Source organism: Natrix helvetica (genome assembly GCF_964273705.1).
Source record: "Natrix helvetica genome assembly, chromosome: 1".
Lineage (NCBI taxonomy): Eukaryota > Metazoa > Chordata > Lepidosauria > Squamata > Natricidae > Natrix > Natrix helvetica.
Genome location: NC_138548.1, coordinates 39,070,272 through 39,092,293, shown reverse-complemented (window position 1 = coordinate 39,092,293; position 22,022 = coordinate 39,070,272). Strand labels below are relative to the sequence as shown.

Below are 22,022 nucleotides of genomic sequence, written 5' to 3'. Positions count from 1 at the left end.
GAAGTAGAAGTCCATATATTTTATATTTGCCAAGGATGAGAAACATTGCTCTAATGTTATGCTACACTTCAAAACATTTCTAATTCCTGTTGCTTCCAGAGCACCTTAGAAAAAGCATACCTATTGTTATAAATAGAAGCCACTGCTCTTCCATGAATTAGGAGACGATTAGAATTGCATTGACCATTCTGATTATTTGCATCTTTGATACAATATTGAAAGAATGTTATCTGCAAAAGAACATTTGAGCTCTTTTCCCCACCCTAAAAGAAGGATAGCGATGAAATATCCAAGAAATAATTTAATTTTAAATTGCATGTGTGTGTTGGTGATGGTTGATACAAAGCTTACAGGAATTTGAAATATTGCGTTGAGACTGCAAAATTGAAATATCTGTAATTGCTGAATGGACAGAAAACATCAATGTGACTTCTACAGATGTATAGAAAAAAAAGAAATTGAAGGCTTTTACAGAAGCTCGGGTTCAATGTTCTTGGTAGGTCCTAATTACAAATTTCTGCCATTAGGTTCACTGCACAGATTTTAGATATTTTGTCGTCCTTGATCCATCCTTAAATATACAGATATCAGAAATGTATCTTTCCGATTTTCCTGATAAAAGTGATTTTGTATTACAACTTTCTAGCTGATCATTTTCTGATATAAAATGTTTAGCGTTAGTATATTACCAAAATATTTTCTGTCAGAAAATAATAAATGAATGTAAATTTAAATATATAAAATCTGAAAAGAACAAAAGGCATTTTAGTACCTAGCATCGTCCTGGCATTGTTGCTTTACATGCAGTGGCCTTCCTGAACAATGGATTTCAAAATATTATTTTCGATGATTGTATTTTTTTTTCTTTTTGCAACTACTAAAATAAATGAAAGATGTGCCATAATGATGATTTACAGAATAGTTTTTCCTTCCCATTTCTGGCATTCATGTTAGCATTCAGTGATAAAGCTGTGAAGCTTTAGTAATTCTTTGGGTCATTTGAGGATACAAATACAAGAACTACTGATGATTTCTCAGTGACGATTACTGCTCAGTAATCTCTACGACATAGCAGTTCAAGAGAACAAACAAGCCGCTCGAGTAGATTCAGCATGGACTAGAAAACGATGAGACCTTTCTGCTATTAGGTTTGCTGCAGAGTGTATTGTGCTTGTACCCGAGGAACAAACAATAAAGGAAAAAAAATACAGCCAGTGCAGAACTATTGCTTTTAATATATAAGGTTTCAAATGGACTAAAAATGGCCAAGGACTGTAAAGATGGTAGCTGTTATTCAAATGCTGGACAAACAATTCAGTGTAATATAACAATTCTTACTCTATTTTAAACAAATGCCATGGCAAATACTTGGTTGTCCACACACCATGCAAGAATTTAAAAAATACACATGGCAATCATTGAAAAATCTATGGAGCAGAAGGCAAACTTCTCACTTCTTCTCATCTCTTCTACTGATAACTACCACCTCAGCTTAATTCTCTTTCTTTCCAGACCAATGGCATGTTTTTCAGCTAAAACACTGCTCTATATTTTTAATTTCCAAGAATAAAATATACCTCTCTGGACCCAAAGATATTGCTGCGAATACAGATTGTATTTGAGATTGATGTTTTACTTCCTATTTATTTACTTTAATAGTAAAGAGTGTAGAAAATTGGTGGAACAGATACCCTGGCAGATGCCAAGAAAGGTATACCTAAGTCTATGGGCTCCCATAAGTGTCACAAACAGAACCCGTGATTTATATGTTGACATGCAAGAACAATGAAGCAGTTGTGTTTATAAAAACGTATCCTGAATTGCAAAAATCAAAATTTACATTAACAGTAATATTGTTCCAGTCTAGTTTCTCTTTGCTTTGTATCCATCTCCTTGGTCTCTCTGTCAACAAACATCAGAATGTCATTAATATTATCCACTCATCTCTACATCATTTCTCCCATTTTCTGATCTCTCTCTCTCTTTTTATCGGTAATTATATCTCTATAAAAATTATTATCTAAAATCAAGGTTTTTTTTTCTCTTCTAGTTCTACAAGTCCAAAATGTACAGCATGTCGAGAAACAATAGTGAAGGATAAGGTATAAATTTCCCCCCATAATTTTGCCATTTTGCGTTGCTGCTGTTACTATTACTAGTGTAACAATACTTTGGTTTGGTTATATTTTGAAAATCCATTAGAAAAGGGCTTTGTGCTTTCTAACTGAATCTTTGTATTTCTTACCTGCAGTTTTTATGAATGCAGTTATTGAATGAACAGATTTTTTTTTCTGGGTTTTCCCCCTGTGGCTTTCCTTAAAGCTTCACCTATTCAATGGGTTGTAAATAGTACTTGCCATTTTATTTTTATAATGGATTACACAAATAAATAATAACAAGGTTGGCAACAGACTTCTTTTTGAACAAATACAGGTGGTTTTCAACTTATTATCACAATTGAGCCCACAATTTTGGTTGTTAAGTCATGATGGACATAATGTGGGTCCACATCCAACCCTTTCTGCAGTGGGCATTAAGCAAATCCATTGTTCGCAATGGGGTGCTTTTTTTGGCCAGAAATTGGAACTTAAATCCAGGTCAGAAGTTCCTTTTTGGAGATCGTTTGGAGTCCCTTTGGGGAGAGGGAGCGGTTTATAAATCTAAATAAAGTTAAAGTTAAAGTTGAATGATGCTCAGTTGTCTATAACTACATATTCAAACAATACCCATTAAGGGAAGCTGTTCTTTATAAATGTACATGCATGCAGATATCCAGAGATAAATGTCCAATCCCCAGAGGCAGCAGGGGGAAAACATTTAACACTAGGGCCTTCAAAAATAGATATATGTTTGCTCTTCCACAAGGAAGCTGCTTTGCATTATGAGAAAATATATGGCATGCACACATGACTGGAAAAATATTGAAAAATTAAAAATGAGGAAGCATACAGTCCAGTATCCTTGCCCATTTAGTGCCTTTAGTTGTACTGCGTATCTACTCCACAGAAACTGAAGTCTTGGGAATCTTGGTATTTGCACCCTTAACATTTGAGGAGAATAGATTGGAGTTCAGTTTGCTCTTTGCAATATTGGCCAACCAAACTCACTGACAGACACAAAGAAAGATAGTATATATTTCCTGTGATATCCTCCAGCTGATATTCAGAAGGTGATTGGGAGTTCCATTGAGCAGACATGACCAATTGCATTTTGCACTAGTAAAAGAAATGTATATTTTTCATTTTAAAGAAGAGTTAAAACCAGATTCTGGCAATTGAAAGTTAATACCATTTAGCTCATGTTTCTTTGTTGAAAAAACAAGTCCAAATGTTCTGCTACTGTATAACAAAACAATAGGTGCTTTAGAGGTTGTAGTACTACTTTAGTGCCTGAACTGCTCTTCTATGATATTAATTTTGATTTTACCTGCTATAGCTTTTCCTTTATATATTTTTTTAAATCTGGACTTCAAATTGAGCTGGTTGTGTAGCATTTATCATACAGAACATTGCTTAGTGCATAATCTTGTTATCTTATTCATTTCTTTGCTCCTTAGTCACTTCTGACAGATCCTTATTACTCTTTATAGATGTTTTTTATTGCATCATAAAATCTACTTTAAAACCAATAAGCATTGACATAAGGTCTGCTTTTCTATATATAGTCTAATCTCACCTTATAAATTTTGTGTCCATCTGTATTCCAATAAGAAGGGTAGACAGTCCTGGGAAATATACTTTGCTTCAGCTGTATATGTGACAGCTATGAACTTAGAGAACTATTGGAACAATTCAAAATCAGTCTACAGCTATATAAATAATGTATGGCAGGGGTCCACAACCCCTGGGCCGTTGCCCACTACCAGGCAGTGGCCTGTTGGGAACAGGCACACAGGCATATACGCAGCTCTACTTGCATGATCAGTGGGCTGGCACACATGCGCACAGTTTGATTTGCAAAAGTGGTACGCCAGTTTTCTTCTCTCCCCCCCACCCCCAAACCAGGTCACCAAGCCTTAAAAGTTGGGGACCTCTGGTGTATGGTCTGGCAGTTAATCCTTGCATGAACACAAAAAGACTAGAGTTGAAAGATGTGTTACTTTTGTCACCCGACTCCTTGAAGGGTCATAAGCAGGTAGTAGAGGATAGGTAGTATTTCCAATTTCTATTGAATTATGGTTCTCTACTATAGTTGGTGTTAAGAAAAGTTGGAAGTACACAGAAAGTCCTAAAGGTTACTGAAAATTTCCTTGGACTGCATATTTTTTTTTGTTTAAAGACATATCTGTACCAACCAATCTTTAATGTGGAAAAATGTAATTGCAATTTTCTATGGCTAAAATGGGGTATTTGTTCATTTTGTCACATTTTGGACTGAGTCAAAAAATATAGCTCAACATTTTCAGACTTTACACAATACATCTCTCTGTGCAAAGAAAAGTGAAGAAGTTCTTGTATTGTCAGTTTGCAGCTGTATAGCAATTGCCTTCAAAATTTCTTACTCTTAAAAAATGTTCTAAAATTGTTGGTCAGATTTATGTTTATATATTTTAATTCTCTAAGATAGGTTTATCACAATGTAGTTATTTGCATCAAGCGGGTTAGTGCCAAGTGATAAACATTTAGATCATCACTTAAATTATAACTCTATTAAATGTCTGTTAATTCTAGATATTTAAAGATAATTGCTGCCGAAGGGAGCTTCTAGCCCTTCAGATATTCTGTAGAAATGAAAATAAAGGTTGTCGAGATCAATTGACCTTGGGACAGTTGCTGGTAAGTAGCTAAATACCTTCCAATATGTTTTTGTCTCTCCCTCTCCTTTCATCATTGAATGGTGATTATATGATTTGTGGTATTAATTGAACCTAAATTACACATTGTTTTAACAAAAACCCCACATCAATGTTGTAATGTATGAAGTTAAGCCTCTAGACCAGGAGTGTCAAACTAGCGACAACACGTCAACTAAAAATATGAAAACACAGTGGGCGGTGTTGGGCTGTGAGGTACGCCTCTTATCTTTCCAGCTTCGTCGCATTCCTCGCCCTTTCGCCCATTGAATCCCCTTGTAAAAAAACCTCGTGAGTTGAACTAATGAGTTTTTTTTACAAGGGGATTCAATGGGCGAAAGGGCGAGGAACGCGATGAAGCTGGAAAGGTAAGAGGCACGCCTCGCGGCCCAACACCACCCACCTCACCCCAATGGTAAAGGCAGCCTGCCTGGTTCCCTTCCCCGACGTCCCTTTAGTGAGGGGTGGGAGGTGTGGGGAGGGAGAAGCGAGACGCGTGTCCTAGCGCTACCAGACACTGACAGCTCCATTGCGTTCCTCGCCCTTTCGCTCATTGAATTCCCTTATAAAAAAAATCTCGCGAGTTGAATTCATGAGGTTTTTTACAAGGGGATTCAATGGGCGAAAGGGCGAGGAACGCAACGGAGCTGGAAAGGTAGGAGGCGCGCCTCGCTTCTCCCCCCCCACCTGCCACCCCTTGTTAAAGGGACGGCGGGGAAGGGAACCAGGCAGGCTGCCTTTACCATTGGGGCAAAGTGGGCGGTGTTGGGCTGCGAGGCGCACCTCTTACCTTTCCAGCTTCGTTGCGTTCCTTGCCATTGTATTCAGGGAAGCCCCTGGTAAAAAAAAATCCTTCTCGAGATTTCAAGATGTTTGATTGAACTTGCGAGAAGGTTTTTTTTTCACCAGCCGCTTCCCTGAGCACAATGGCGAGGAACGTGAGGAAGGGAACCAGGCAGGCTGCCTTTGCCATTGGGGTGGGCGGTGTTTTTTTGCGCGAGAAGGAACAGGTGGGAGGGGGTGATCACATTGCTGGCCTGCCGCTGTTTTTGCGGCGAGCCCTCTTTTTGCCCCGGAAGCTGTACCGGTAGGTGGTACAGTGTTAATGGCAGAGACCAGTTGCACATGCGCTTAAATATTTGGGGAGGGCTTATTTTCAGGGGAGGGCTTATTATGGCGCATGCTCTGAAAAGCCCGATTGGGCTTATTAGCAGGGCATGTCTGATTTTCGGGGAAACACGGTAAGAGAATTTTACCTCATTTTTACAACCTTTCTTGCCATATTTAAGTGAGTCACTGCAATTTTGAAGTTACTAATACAGTTTTTAAGTGAATCTGGCTTCCCCATTGACTTTGCTTGTCAGAAGGTTGCAAAAGATGATCACATGACCATGGAACATTGCAACTGTTATAAATATGAGTCAGTTGTCAAGCATCTGAATTCTTATCATATGACTATGGAGATGCTGCAACGGTTGTAAGTGTGAAAAATGGTCAAAAGTCACTTTTTTCAATGCTGTTGTAACTTGGGTCACTAAATGAACTGTTGTTAAGTCAAGGAGTACCTGTATCATATTTTAGCACTGCTGCTGCAAGAAGATTCAGATGTTTCAGACTTCTGGATGGAATCTCAAATTTATTGGCAACCAGGCGTTTGTGTTTATTTCTCAGCTGTTAATAGAATATTAACTTATATTTTATGCCCAAGGAAAAACAAGGGGGAAAATATTTTGAATTTCTTGCAATCACTAAATAAAGTTTATAGGATTTATTATCTTTAAATTGATAAATAAACTGAATGTATTATCTTTTGTTTATTGGTGACTTGGTGTTTGTTGGTTTCAGACACATCTAAGAAATGACTGTCTCTTTGAAGAACTTCCATGTCCTCGTACTGATTGTAAAGAAAAAATACTGAGAAAAGATTTACCAGATCATATAGAAAAAAACTGTAACTATCGGGAAACAACATGTAAATACTGTAAAAGCCAAGTACCAATCATTATGATACAAGTAAGTATGCCTTCTTAGAAAGCAAAACAACTTTTCAGGAAACTAACTATGGTGAACAAGGTCTTTTGAAGAATCTGGGAGCCCTTAAGACAGACAGCTCATTCAATGTCATATGCACTCTCTTAATATAATAACAATGAACTTTTTCTCCATTGTTTCTGATTCATTACAATAAGCAGCCTTGTAAATGGGATTCAAGTCCAAAAGGCTGACATCACTTTTATTGCCTTGATTGAAAAGTGGAGGAATATTTTTGATATGATTATTTCAAATAGATAACCATGATTTGGATAGCAATCTCTCTAAGTATAGGGGTCCAGAGTAATTGTCTCTCTAGAGGCTGTAATTTGAAAGCTGCTTAAACCAGGGGTCTCCAACTTTGGCAACTTTTAAGACTTGTGTACTTCCAGAATTCCTCAGCCAGCGAAGCCAAGGTTGGACATCTTGTTCTAAACAGTTTACAAACTGGGAAGCATGTGCTCTAAGAAATGATGCTGCAGGATTTGAGCTTCATTTAGAACATTTGGGAATTCAGATTTCTTAAACCTTTCATTCTGTTGATTCTAATAAGGAGTACTCAATGGCTATATTTGTTTGGGGGAAATAACAAACGTATACCATTTTTCCCCAAATCAGAGGGAGTTCTCATACAATAGAGCAAACCAATTGATTTTTTTCCCTTATGGTCATAAATTCCAGGGCTTAAAAATGAAGAGGGAAGGCGGAAGGAAGCTGTATGGGACTGGGGGATGGAATTGAAAGTTATACAAATAAGCTTTGATATTTTTCTGCTTTTGATAATTCAGAAATGTGTAACCTCTACTTGTTCTGCAAAGTAAGAAATATCAGTTACCTTGAGGATTTGCAATTCAATGAATAATTGACTAGTATCTTTGGCACTGATTACTTATATTTAAAAAATAATAATTTAAAAACAATATCACGTAATTGTACATAGGGAAGGGCAATCTTTATCAACCTGATACCTGATTGTATCTGCTAGTTGTAACTTTGATTACCATAGTAGCAATATTAAAACCTTGTTTCTTTAGAGGTTTCTTTGCAGATTTCAGGATTTAATGGGACAAAATGCATGCCTGTAGCCTTCTAAAGTCTATATTTTGTACTCAAATTCTCAGATACGAAAAATAAACGCAGTTGTATTTTGCTTGAAACAAAACTCTGTTTGAAACATTCTGTGCTGCCTACATCCTATTGAAAAAGAACTTGAAACGGCTGAAGGGTCCATATATATGTTGGAGCCAAATATGGAATGTTTCAAGCTCTGAATGAAATAGTAAGAAGTGGTTGTGACTGCCTTGCTATCTTCTTTTTATCACAGTGCTGCAGAAATAGGAAAGATGCACAGTTGCAGAAAAATCAGCCAGTGTTATAAAACTATCTGATATAGGATGAATTGAACCATTTCTAGGGACAGAGGGGAGGGGGCGGTGGGAGAGAGAGGGAGAGGGAGAGATGATAAAATAGTTGTTAGAGGTAGGGTACTTAATGGATTATTATTAAGTACCCACTTTATTTTTGTTCTATAAAACACTGCTACAATCAAGTGTTGTTCTTATAACATACAGACATGCACATACATATTAAAAAGTAATATGTACATATATGTCATACATCGTCACATTTGCATACACACATGCATAAACATCTTGCACAACTAACAAGCAAAATGCATTCTTAGAAAATTATGTCAGGGTAAGATCATTTGTGCACATTTATTTCCAGATAATGGAACTCAAGATAATGTACATTTTGTTCAAACTTGGAATATTTAAAATGGGAAGTTGGAGGAAGAAACATTTTGTGCCTCTCTAAAAGGCAGATATTTCAGTCCTACAAATAAATTATATTGACAGGTTATAAATTCATGTTATTTGTTTTAAGAAACAACTTTTTCACCATTTTATTTTTTTGTTCAGTGCAAGTAATTATGAATGTACAAGTACATGACATGACTTTTCCTATTGTTTTCTTAGAAACATGAAGATGCAGACTGTCCTTCTGTAATGGTTACATGTCCTCATCAGTGCAGTGTTTCAGCACTCCTCAGAAGAGAGGTAAAAAATCATATTGCAGAGCTTTTTATAAAATCAGATAAGCAGAATGTTTTTTGTTGAAATAGTAATTTGCAGAAGCAGTTCCAAAACATTTGAAAAACAAGAGAACCATTCTTTCTATTGCTGAAATTAACTTTGAAGGTTCTAAGCTCCCAGAATAAAATGTTGTGATTTTCTTAAATAGATAAGTAAACAAACATCTGCAGTGATTGCAACAATTTTTTCCCTTTACCCTTATTATATGCTGCATTAAAACTCTTAATTGTGACGGATATCAGAAAAACTTGGTTGTGCTTTGCAATGAATGTATTATAGGAGACTTTAAGAATAGTGTAATTTCTTGGTAAATTTAGAGCCATTACACTAAATTCATAATCTCTCATTTTTGCCTTCAATCAATCATGAGGGCACAACATTTCTAAGAAAGCAGCGTACAAACTTTTATTTATTTCCTCCAATACTTTCTTTGATTTGAAAAGCTATTTGTACTAGGAGCTAAAGTAATATACATGTAATGTAATATCTAGCCCAAATACCTACAACCTACATTAAAGGTGACTCATTCATACAGGATGAAAATTCTCCTCAAATGAAATTTAAAAACTACCTTTAGAGATAGAGGAGGGGCTTTTGTTTGTTTGTTTGTTTGTTTGTTTTGGTCTGTCTAAGCAAAAATCAGTGCAGGAGATATATTAATCATTCCTTGGCAATACTTCTTCAGTTCTTTTTAGTCATTTTATTCCCAAAGTTCTTTTCCAAATGAACTCCAAAACTGTCTTGGGTTTTTTAAAAAAGCCCTGAAGGTAGATGATTTAGCATTCCATATCCTGCCAAGCAATTTTTAACTGCAGTTCAAATGAATGGTAATGTCTTGAATTACTATGCAACTGATTGAAGTAATGTGATGCTTCACCTTCAGTGTGTATAACTATAATCATATTCATTGACCCTAATTAGAAAAAAAATGGTATGGTATGATGAGTGTATTTATTGGTCTGAAATTAATATCAATGTCTTCTTTTGATAGAACATTTATTAGAGGTCTACTGACCCAATGGAAACAGGTTTCAATCAGGGAGGGAACTAACTATTCAGAAGATGTATTTGAATTATGTGTAAAATAAGCACCCCACAATGCTTAGTATTTACACTGAAGTTAATAAGGTTTGGTGGTTTCAGTAGTGACTGGGAATTAGATTTCAGTCAGAAATAGACTTGTGGACTTCAACTCCCAAAATTCCTCAGCCAGACCTTTATAAATGATCAGGTTTTATAATAAGCAAGTAATGTTTAGAATATTTAATAAATTCAGAAAAATCATTACAGTTGAATAAAACTTATATACCAATATCATAGTTGAGGTTATACTTTTGTGGGAGAATTTTATTGAGTTTAAACTGAGTATAAACAAAGTTTATCCAAAATTTTCTGAAATGGCAGAAATAGCTATTTTATTTGACTGCTTAAGTCAGCTGATTTACCAACAGTGAAATAGTAATCTCTTCCACTGCCTTGAAAATCCCCCACTAATATGAAAACTCCAACCAAAAAATATGTGTAGGACACGGGGCATGAGTTCATAAAAAATGGAGGTAGCTTTCTTTCTATGAAGCTGACCAAGTAAAATTGTGAGGTCTGGAAGGAAAAATAATGTTCAGGAAAATGAATTTGTGCCATTCTCTTTACACTGAATAGATTTTTCTCTAGATGATATTATTCAATTTTAAAGAATTACTTCTTGAGAAGTATGGATTGGCTGTTGTTCTCTATTTAAAAATTACTGTAGGAAGTTGCATTTCTTGGACTTTCTCCCCGTCAACTTCTATAGCATCTTAAAAAAATTCTTAATCTTTACAAAAATGGAAGCATATCCTATGTTACCTGCAGTTATCCTTATTCTTATGCTGTGAGGTGAAGCTAAAACTGTTTTTTGTCGTTCATCTATTATATGCCATAAACAAGAAGTTGAGCTGTGGAGATTTTACAGACTCCATGATCCTGAGTCAAATCTCCATTAGATGCAAGCAGAGAGCTGAAGAACAAGGCATGTTAGAGACCACTGACATTGTATCAGACAGCCATGATTTCAGAGTAGTCCGTATTCAGTGATGCTTTAGAGCAGAGGTGTCAAACTCAAGGCGTGCTTAGATCTGGCCTGTAGGCCCACCCTAAAAAAAGCAAAGGACCAGCCCACAGTGCCTCTGTCAGCAATAATGAAGCTTGGGAGAGCTGCATGCAGCCCTGACGGGCTCTGTTTTTAGCCACAATGGTCTCCTGCAACCCTCTGCCAGTGAAAACAGAGCTCAGGGAGGCTGCATATGGCCAGCCAAGCTTCCGTTTTCGGCTATGACGGCCTCCTGGAGCTCTCTGCCAGAGAAAATGGAGTGGCATCCCCAACCTCTGTTTTCACGGAGTGAAAATGTTGAGTGACATTGTGCTGGCCATGTCCATCCTGGCCACACACCCCTGAGCTCAAACACAACCCTGACGTGGTCCTCAACGAAATCGAGTTTGACACCCCTGCTTCAGAGGATCCAAAAGCTTTTTGTAGAATAATAAAGACGCATTTCTTTATTTACTATTTGACTTATATCTACTTTAGTCTCCATTGCTCTTAGCTATTAGGATAGTTATATATATGCAGTGTGAAACAACATGTAGTTACTTAAACAATTTTTATTTCTCTGTGCTGTTTTAGTAAATACAAAATTTAATTTACAAATGTACATGTTTGTTTCATGCAATATTTGTTTAAAGTCTCTGTCAAAATGTTCTATTTTCTTATCACTGGAATTTTGCATGAAAATCTGTTTTGAATTAAAAATTTGGGAAGCAGCCTGAGGGGGAAGTGCATTAATACAGTGAAACCTCTATCCAGAATGATTGGCCCACAAGGTTACTTAATGTGCCTTTTGAAAAATTGGCTTTTTGATAAAAACACACTGAAATCCTTTTGAAATTAGCTGAAATGATTATTTGATTAGGTTTCACTGTAAATGTGTCAATTTGTATATTCCACTGGAATGTTCCTGTGATTACATGTGTATATGTATACTCTCAAGTACAACTGGAGGTAATATGAACACATGGTTTTAAAATAAACTAAAACCAATCAATCACAATACAAACTTGTATTGCATCCCCTATATATTTTTAAGCTTATTATGCATACATTTTCCATCCCCCCAAAAAAACTCACATTTTTTTCCTATTACAGTTGAATGCACATTTGTCAGAATGTATTAATGCCCCAAGTACCTGTAGTTTTAAGCGTTATGGCTGCACTTTTCAGGTCAGTATATAATGATTTATATACTTGATGAAAGTCTGCAATAAGAAAATATTATTAATAACTCTCTGGACTGGACTTGATGTCTCTTGTTATCCATGAAGAGAAAATGCATCCAGTTGCTTGAGTGATTAAAAGCTTCGTATTGGATTTATAGTAATGTCATTTTTATTTTTTTTCATACTATAGAAATTTAAATGGTTTCAAGAACTTTGAATATCAAATTTAGAATATGAAAGACACATTTTTAAATTCAAGAAAGCAGACTTTAATTATTTCAGCTGTTTCAGCGATACATTTTTTTCTTTAGAAAAGAAACATTTCAATTCTTCCTGTTTGAATGGAATCAAATCCATAGCAAGCTAAAAACGTGTATAACTTCCACTGTTGTGAATTTCGCTTGGATATGTATTCCACGTACAGTAGATTCAGAATTTAGTGGATTGTGCTCAAGAAAACTAAACATATTAGCCAGTCCAAATCTTTTAGAAATATTATTGTAAATGCGAACAGACTTGTCTAACTCTTTTGACAATCAGAGTGAAATTGGCAAAAACAAATTAGTATAGTAGAAGATGGCTTTTTTTTTTTAGCAAGGCTATGTTATGTATATATTTTAAGTTGTGCAGTACATGTTTTTCTGTAAATTGCTTATTTGATATCAGTGTTCAATTCCAACAAGAAAATTATATTAAAAAGGCTAAGGGTAAAGAGTAGCTCACTGAAATAAAATCCCTGCATGTATTTTTCTCTCTCTAATCTGTCTTGTAGCCATGTGACCTGTGGCGTAACCTTATTTAAAATCTAATGTTGAATCTACAAAATACTTTGTCCCCCATAGTTTAACACTTTTCAATATTTTGGAAAGGATGGGTAGTGTAATCCAAGTTCCATTCAGAGCTATCATTCTCACTGTTTAAAATGGGGCTGTATTTCCATGTAATGATGTTATAAGATCAGTAAGATGTAACAAGACAAATAAACTATTTTCTTCTAAAAGGCTCTAGACACCAAATAGCATTGAGTGATAAAATCAAAACATTAAGTGGTTTGCATATAACACATTTGCTCTAAGAAGAAATAGACTGTGATGTTAGCATTGCTTCATTCTTCCTTTATTTTTATGTTGTGTGTTTGAAACTATATGTGTTTACCTATAGTTTGAATATATTAAACACAATGTACATATTGACATAAGGATACTACATCTGCAATTTATTCTACATAATAATACTTTATCAAAATGACGTGTACTAAAGTATTACTTTACTTACTTTATTTAGATTTTTAGACCGCCCCCTCTCCCAAAAGGGACTCGGGGCGGTGTACAGTCAAATTAAAACACAAGGAATACATAGGAATAAATATATAAATACACAGATCCTTAAATACTTAGATGAGGAGGCTATAAACTGTATCTTAAAGTAAAGCGATTAAAACAGTATTAAAAATAACCCCTAAAAATACCCCAAAAAAGTTAAAGTTAAAATAATGACCTAAAAATTCCCAATTAAAAAATATCTGCCAGGAGGTGAGATAAAACCATGAATGGGCCAAGCCCATTGTGTACTAAAGTATGACAGAAAGGAGAGGCAAATGCAGCTTTTTCCTTAAGTACTTCATATTATAATTTCTTCTTCAATCATATAAGATGCAGAACTATATTGTGTCTAAAGCACTGAAGTGTTCTGTACATTCCTTAGAGTAGGGAATTTTATTTTATTAAAGCAGGCAGTGCTGCTATTTCTGGGGGGTAGATGAATTGGGTCTGACTGTTTTCAGTCTATTCAGCTGAAACTGCATGTCTCTGTACAAAAGCATTTTGATAACCTAGAAATTTTGATCCAGTCCATCAAGTTTTGTTCCTGTGGAATTTTAATATAACTAAGAAAATGACTGCTACAACTGTTGCCCTTAAAACCACACTGTTAATAATGTCCAACTGCCTGTCCTTTCTTTCTTCTGTCATGGATAGAAGGTAATTGAGTTGAAACTCAATTTTTATAACTTCATGGACATATCCATGTAGTTTTCTTAACAACAGTAATGATATACTATGCCAGTGATGGCAAACCTTTTTTGGCTCGCGTGCCATAAGTGGGGGGAGCGCAGGTGGGTCGTGTGCGGGCTTGCCGCACCCATAATGCAATGCGCGACCCCCAGTGCGCATGCGTGCACTACAGGCGCTCCCCCTCCCATTTTTACATGCTTTTTTTGCCCTCCCCAGGCTCCAGAGGCTTTATAGGAGCCTGGGGAGGGCGAAAACAGCCCCCCCCCGGACGCCCTCCGGAGGCATCAGGGAAGCCTCCGGACAGTCCCTGAAGCCTTCAGAGCGCTCAAAACGATCCTCCGAGCAAACCAGAAGTGACTTCTGGTTTGCTCAGAGGGTCGTTTTAAGCGTTCCGAAGGCTTCAGGGACCGTCCGGAGGCTCCTGACGCCTCTGGAGGGCTTCCAGGGAGCGGGGGAGGCTGTTTTCGCCCTTCCCAGGCTCCTATAAAGCCTCTGGAGCCTGGGGAGGGCGAAAAATGGCTTTAAAAAAGGGTGAACTCAGCTGGCCAGCGCGCGCATCACTGTACTATGCCATTGTCTTCTCCCGCCAAGTTTATAGGTCTCAGATCTGCTGGCGATCAGTGGCAGCCCAGCTGACCTTCACCAATCTTAACTGACTAATATTTTGAGATTGGTGCTGCCACAGAAGTTTACAATCATACAAACATCTCAGAGCCAATAGTCTTGTTATCTCATCATTCCATAACCAACTAGATTTTTCTAGAAAAAAAATTATATTTTCCTTTTCTTTCATGGAAAGTGGTATACAATCATCATTAACTTTATTAACAGTGAATTTGTCTAGACTCCTTTAAGTTTATGTCTGTCATATCATATAATAGTGGCTCTGTAAAACATTTTTGGTTTGTCTGACTGAATCGCTTGTAAACTATCTTAATTGGATAACTCCAGTTTTACTAGGATGAGAAAAAGAAAAATGTCATTTCCTCTACTCATTTCTCTATAACCATGTACAAAGATGGAAGCAGCAGCACCCATTAGTTGGCTTTAATATAAGGTGCTTATATTAAATCCAGGGGAGTTTGCTATAAAGATAAGGGAACTTAACATTTGCATGGTAAAACAGTAAAAGGAAGAGATGGTTTAATTGAGAATGAATGGATGTTCACAATCAATTAAAGAAATATTGGCAACATTATAGCAAGGCAAGGTTTTTGCCCCTTTTTGAGGTAATTATTTGCTATGGAGTAGCATTTCTGGAACATTTTACTTTAAAAAAATATACTATGTAACCTTCAGTTAGATAAAAGATTCTGAAATGTGATTTGAAATAATGTTAACGTAGTTGTCACGTTTTTAAATTTTCATTTTTGGTGCATCACTAATTACTGGAAAGTTGAATCTCTGTTGTTATTTGTACTGTTTTTCTATTAAAATGGGTCTCCAGTAATATGTTTGAAAAATGCATCAGTGGGTTAATATACAATATTGTTCAATTATAGATGGGCAAATGCTATACTTTAGTGTAGGTTTGCTAAGAAATGAAGCTGGCTAAAATATATTCTTTGTCACAGGGAACAAACCAGCAAGTTAAAGCACACGAAGCCACCTCAGCAGTGCAGCATGTAGACTTATTGAAAGACTGGAGTAATTGTCTAGAAAATAAGGTAAATCTCCTGCTTACATTATCTTTCATATTTAATATATTTTACTAATGAGCACAGGTAAAATTCTGGAATTTAGAATGATTATCTAAGTATCTTAAGTTTTAAAGGCAATGAAATGACTTAAATTTAAGAGCAGATACAAACCAAACTGCCTCATAGTTAAAAATAAACATTGAAGTAGTTTTTTCATGAATCAGTGGCATATTCATATTGTGCTTTTAGCTGGATGCATCTCATAAAATACTTCCCATTGGGTTCATCTCATTAAGAAAAGAGTTGGGGACTTTTAATAATAGAGCTGAAGACTTTTATCATTTACAACTGATTAACCATCTCTGACAGAGGCTGTGCCAGAAAATGTTACTGCATTTCTGTTCTTTTATTCCTCATAGAACTGTAATGCATCATTCACAGAATTAATTTCTGCTATATTTTATTGCAAAGTAAGGTTTGTTCTACTTGTTGGATCATGAAATTGTATACTTAAACTTATCTATAATTGTTCCAACTCCAGTCCTTTTCCTTTTTGTTCTTTCTTCTTTACTCCCCTTATATAACAAATATAATAATAAATATAGTACACTCTACCATATACATTTTTAACATTAGACTTCCTTAAATATACATTATCAGTAGTCCTATGTTATATAGCAATGAAATAAACTCACCAGTCATGATGCTAGCTTCCTTCCATCCCAATAACAGAAGTCAGTATTGGCTATTTAAATTGTAGCAATCAAGACGTTAGCTAAATCAATTTAAAGTTTATTTCTGCCCTTCTCAAAATCATTAATGCCCATGCAGATGTCTGAAATATTTGTGTGTGTTCTCACAATACCTTAAGTATTTCAGAGAGAAGGAATGAGTATCACTGCTGACATTGGAATTCTCTTTTCTACTCCATCTCTATCCCCACTGAGGGGAATGCCAAAGAACATTCATGTTTTAGAGAGTTGTGCTTCTATTCTGTTGTTTCTGATTAAATGGTTTGTCTGTGTTCCAAGAAAAACAGGCAAAATGGAGAGATGGCATAAGAGATCTTCTTCATATGCAATATTAACAATTCTTCTGGAATATTAACAATATTATACAATATTAACAATTCTTCTGGAAGTAGTCAAAGTTCTCAGCTACCTCACCAAAGTACAGTTTCTGTTCTAGTATTCTGTAAGCCTAGAATATCTCAGTAACATAATAGGAAATATATAAAAACACTGTTTTCTGTTCAAGGTGGCTCAAAGGTAGAAGTGATATCTAACACAGCTGTTCAGATGAAAGGCAAGTACGTGGTTTAGAGTGCATGAGGATACCCCTGCCATATCCATCTGCAGTCGCTTAAAGCAGATTTATCTTTTCCCAGTAGTGCATAGTTGTTCCTTCACAATCCTGAGAAAAGATGTGCTTAGTTTAAGGAGTTGCAGATAGGTATTCTGAAACATTTTTTGTCTTTGAATCTCAAAAAAACAGCCCTAGGACTTGACTGACATACTTAAATTGCAATTAAACAATGGTTTCTTCAGAAATGTGGGCTTTGCCATTTTTGTTGGAAAACCGTTTTGTATGGGTAGAGCCAAGTTACAAATTCAAGCCTTACTTTTTTTTTCAGAAGTGTGATGCTAGTGCCTTGTTAAAAGAAAATTAGACTGGCTTTCAAGTGTCAATATTGATAATCTAAAGTGAAATTTGAGCCTGATTCTCATCTTTAATAAAGCTTTATGTAACATTTCTTTCAAAATACTATTCTTTTGATTTAGTTATGTTGGATTTCAACTCCAAAGGGATTTCCAGATAGCATGGCCTTTGATGAGAATTGGTCAAACATCTGGAAAGCACCAGTTTGGGGAAAATGTTAATATGTGATAAGTTTGAAACATTATGTTATCCGGATTGTCTTAATAAATAGAATATGAAAAAAGACACAGGATATTATGTTATGCTATTGCACATTTGGGGACCTGTTAGATTCCAAGGGCCAGCTGCCCAAAGCAATAGAATCCAGTATTCAGTTAAAAAAAACATCTAAAGGGTTACAGAGTCCAGCACCATATTACATGCAACAAGTACCAATGCAGAATCTGAATATCTTTATATGCATCCTTTCTAAAATAGTCAGGAATCATCTCATCTCTTGCAAATTGTATTGCCTTTGATATTGTGTTGTAGCTTTGTCATCCTAAACTAGAATATGTGAACAGGTACACTGGGTGTTCCCTGAGAGAATTCTAGGATAAACACTTATTCATAGAGCTGAGATTAGCAGGGGAACTTAGTATGAATATAAAGCAGTACTTCTGGGGTTGTGAATGATACTTGTGTGATCCCACCTTGGAAGGTTACCTAATCTGCCTGAGGCTGGCTCTGAAACGGTAGGAAGAAAGCTAAATAAAGTTTTTAGAGTTTTTCTATGCCTGGGCATACATCTTCATTTGTGTGTTTGTGTTTTTTAAAGTTCAACGTTCTGCAAATACTGTTTGGGTTCCAGAGCAAGGTGTTAGGAGAGCATCCTCTTTTAAAAAAAACAAAGAAGGGTTAGTTGATCTTACACAGTTTAATTACTAATGGTAGAAAAATGGATGTTTGTCTATTTTGGTGTGTTTTTTACTGTTATGGATAGTCAGGGCCAGGTTGGATGGATCATAGATATTTATCCTTAGCAGTTTTCAATAAAGTTTACTTTACATGAACGTTTTTCCTAGTTGCTCTCAGTTTCAAATACAGTATATAGAATGTGCCTTTGGCAAGACAAGAGGGCTGAATTCCAGGTGCAAGATATTTTTAGGGAAGGAAATACAGTGATGAAGCATGTGCAAGTTCTCGTGGGTGACACATGCTGTGAATAAAATGTACTAGTTAGCCATCTTTTATGAAATGGATCAAAAGTCTAGAAAGTTGGCCGAGAATTTCAAGGAAACAAAAGCATGGATTGATTACTTTCTGGGAATATCAACAAAGCTTTTCCCTCTCTCATTTTTTTTTCCTTTGTGTGATTTCATTCATAAAATTATTACAGGCTGATTTTGGCTTTCATCACTTGTAGTTTCACTTAATTACTACATACAATAGCTTCAGTTCTGGACGCAGAACACATCCCCAGTAGGTTTATTTTGTTTAAGAGACAAAGCAGGATGATACAATTATCTCCATCTTACTTCTTTTGTAATTCATTGATCATGAGAGATAGCTGAAGCTTTTCCACATTTGGAGGAATAATTTTAGGATTTTTTTTTCAGGTGGCCTTGCTCCAAAATGAAAGCTTGGAAAAGAACAAGAGCATACAAACCTTACATAATCAAATCTGTAGCTTTGAAATAGAAATTGAGAGACAGAAGGAAATGCTGCGAAGTAATGAAACTAAAATACATCACTTACAGGTAAAATTTTGGTTTTTCTTTCGTTAAAAAAACCCCAGAAACCATCTCCTTAGGTTTTGGTTTTCATGTTGAAGAGTAGTCAAGTCTGCAAACCTAAACACTTCCCCAGGAATAAGCTATCTGTGAATAGATACCATGTTTCCCTGAAAATAAGACAGGGTCTTATTTTCTTTTGACCTCCGAAATAAGCACTTGGCCTTATTTTCGGGGAGGTCTTATTATTTTTGAGATGCAGGAGGTGGCGAGTGTAGTCACCTCATGGCTGCTGCTGTGTTTTGCAATATTTTGAGGGGAGGGCTTATTTTAGCGCATGTGCTCCAAAGCACGATTGAGCTTATTATCGAGGGAGGTACTATTTGGGGGGAAACAGGGTATGTGTTCAGGAAAACAGGGCCGTGCAATGTAGATGCATCTTGATAGCACCTTCTTGATTATCTTCATGAAGTTACATGAAAACACACAGGTACAGCTTTTATGGTGAGAATGTATATCATTATTTGTAAATCCAAATGCGTTTAAATGTCACTTTTCTACCTCAAATAGTGGTATTCATTTATTAATGTAAATTGTACACATATTGTATGTATGTTAGGCTGATGATTATTGTTTATGACTTTCTTTTCCCCAAGACAGTGGGTTAAAATTATAAAGGTACAGCTCTCTACATATTTTGATTATTTTTGTTAAAGAAAATACATTCTGGGCAACTTTTTATTAAATGATTTTTTGTGGTGAGAAAGGCAGGGCATAGCCCAATTTAAGTATGGCTGTGTGATTTAACGATCTATTGAGGTCATATTCTAGATCATATGTCTTGTTCAGCAATTTTGTATCTTTTTAAAAAAAGTCTGCCAAAATGCGATATTTTCACTGACTTTTCAAATGTTATAATTATGGAAGGAAAGTCATTCTGAAATGTCACTGGCTTACAGTAGATACTTTTCAGTATGGTTCTTCCGTGATACAGTGAACGGAAAGAATTTGAGAGTACCTTTTTTTCTATAATGTGTGAGTAATTGAGAAAAGCAGACATCTTTGTCTATATTAGGGATGCGGTGGCTCAATGACTAAAACACTGAGCTTGTCGATCAGAAAGGTCGGCTGATCGGTGGTTCAAATCCCTAGCACCACATAATGGAGTGAGCTTCCGTTATTTGTCCCAGCTTCTGCCAACCTAGCAGTTCGAAAGCATGTAAAAATGCAAGTAGAAAACTAGGACAACCTTTGGTGAGAAGGTAACAGTGTTCCATGTGCCTTCGGCATTTAGTCATGCCGGCCACATGACCATGGAAACGTCTCCGGACAGCGCTGATTCTTCGGCTTTGAAACAGAGATGAGCCCCCCTAGAGTCGGGAATGACTAGCACATATGTGCGAGGAGAACCTTTTGTCTATACCAGTGATGACTAACCTTTTTCTTGTTGCGTGCCCAAAGTACGTGTGCACACCAACACTCCCGCGTGCCAGCACCCATAATGCAATGCACAGCCTCTGCGCATGGGCGGACCCTCCACGAATCTATCCCATGTACATGCGTACACCGCTCATGCTTCCTCCCCCCCATTTTGGACCAACCTTTGCTGGCACAAATGGCCTCCTTTTGCAAAGGCGGCAGCAGCTCCTCCTCCTGGCAGCCTCGCACTCCGGGCAGCATCCGTCCAGCCAGCCATGGCAGTCAGCAGGATCGTGGAGGAGCAAGCCACCCAGCCTGCTGCTGGCATGCCGCCCTTACAGAAATGCTCCGCTCTGCCCATGCAGCCCGCCCCTCTCGGGGACCGCAAGCTGGCTTGCCCTGCAGGGCCAGTGAAGAAAGTTGCATCCCAAGTAACAGCATAGTGGCTTGCAATCTCAGAGCAGCTCGACCGTGTCCTCACCACACGCACAGTACCACACCATGCACCCTAGTTTGCAAATTCAGCCCTTGAAAATCCCTTAAAATTTCCATGCTGGACGCTGCCCAGAGTGAGGCTGGCAGGAGGAGGAGCCGGCTGGTTGTGTCTGCCTCCCTCCCTGCCGCCGTGCACCCAAGCAGCCTTCCGCTGCTGTTATTCTGGGGCCTCGCTTCTCCCCCCCCCCCCCAGACACAAACCACTTCAGACTCACTCCAAATTAGGCAGAGGGAGGGGCAAAAGGCAAAAAGTTTTCTCTTGCTCCCCTTCTAGATCAAGATGAAATCCTGGCCAGTTATTTTGCAACTTATGGGTACACTTGATTAAATGAAATAAATGAATTGCTTGCTTAAAAATCTTAACCAAATACTAATATAATCTGTAAAATACTATAATTTGAAACTGATTAGGAATTGTCATCAGTGATGGAAACTGATCAAGAATGATTCAGAAATCACTTACAATTTTCTTTTGCCTACTGTAATAATATAGATACATTACAGAATATTATAGTTGGTGTAAATATTCTAAGTTGGGTTTGAACAGTAATACTTGTAACTTCAAATCCTGTGATTGCAGTTGCTTCCAGTTAAAATTTCTTCTTTTTCAAATTGTATGGGGCAATGGATTGTATTAGTAAATACAACAGAGCTGTGGTGGTACAGTAGTTGAAATGCAGTATTGCAGGCTAACACTACCCATAGCTTGGAGTTTGATCCTGATGGGGCTCAAGGTTGACTCAGCCTTCCATACTTCCAAAGTTTGTAAAATGAGGACCTGGATTGTTGCGGGCAATATGCTGACACTGTAAATCACATAGAGACTACTGTATGGCACTATGGAATAGTATATAAGTAAGGGGCAAAAGTCCTACTGATACGCCTTGGCCCACTAAATATTAGGAATCAGACCT

At 36.8% G+C, this 22,022-nt stretch overlaps 1 protein-coding gene across 6 annotated transcripts in view; it reads left to right on the top strand.

Moving 5' to 3' along the window:
* The window catches only part of TRAF3 (TNF receptor associated factor 3), an 86,250-nt gene that overhangs the window by 51,731 nt on the left and 12,497 nt on the right, over positions 1 to 22,022 (top strand). For 5 of the 6 annotated variants that reach the window (XM_081968172.1, XM_081968168.1, XM_081968170.1 and 2 more), the window contains 7 exons: positions 2,051 to 2,102; positions 4,671 to 4,775; positions 6,638 to 6,805; positions 8,803 to 8,883; positions 12,101 to 12,175; positions 15,758 to 15,850; positions 19,081 to 19,221. In XM_081968172.1, coding sequence (XP_081824298.1) covers positions 2,051 to 2,102; positions 4,671 to 4,775; positions 6,638 to 6,805; positions 8,803 to 8,883; positions 12,101 to 12,175; positions 15,758 to 15,850; positions 19,081 to 19,221 — 715 coding nt within the window. The remainder of the gene's footprint in view (positions 1 to 2,050; positions 2,103 to 4,670; positions 4,776 to 6,637; positions 6,806 to 8,802; positions 8,884 to 12,100; positions 12,176 to 15,757; positions 15,851 to 19,080; positions 19,222 to 22,022) is intronic. The other variant, XM_081968173.1, reaches the window with a different exon arrangement.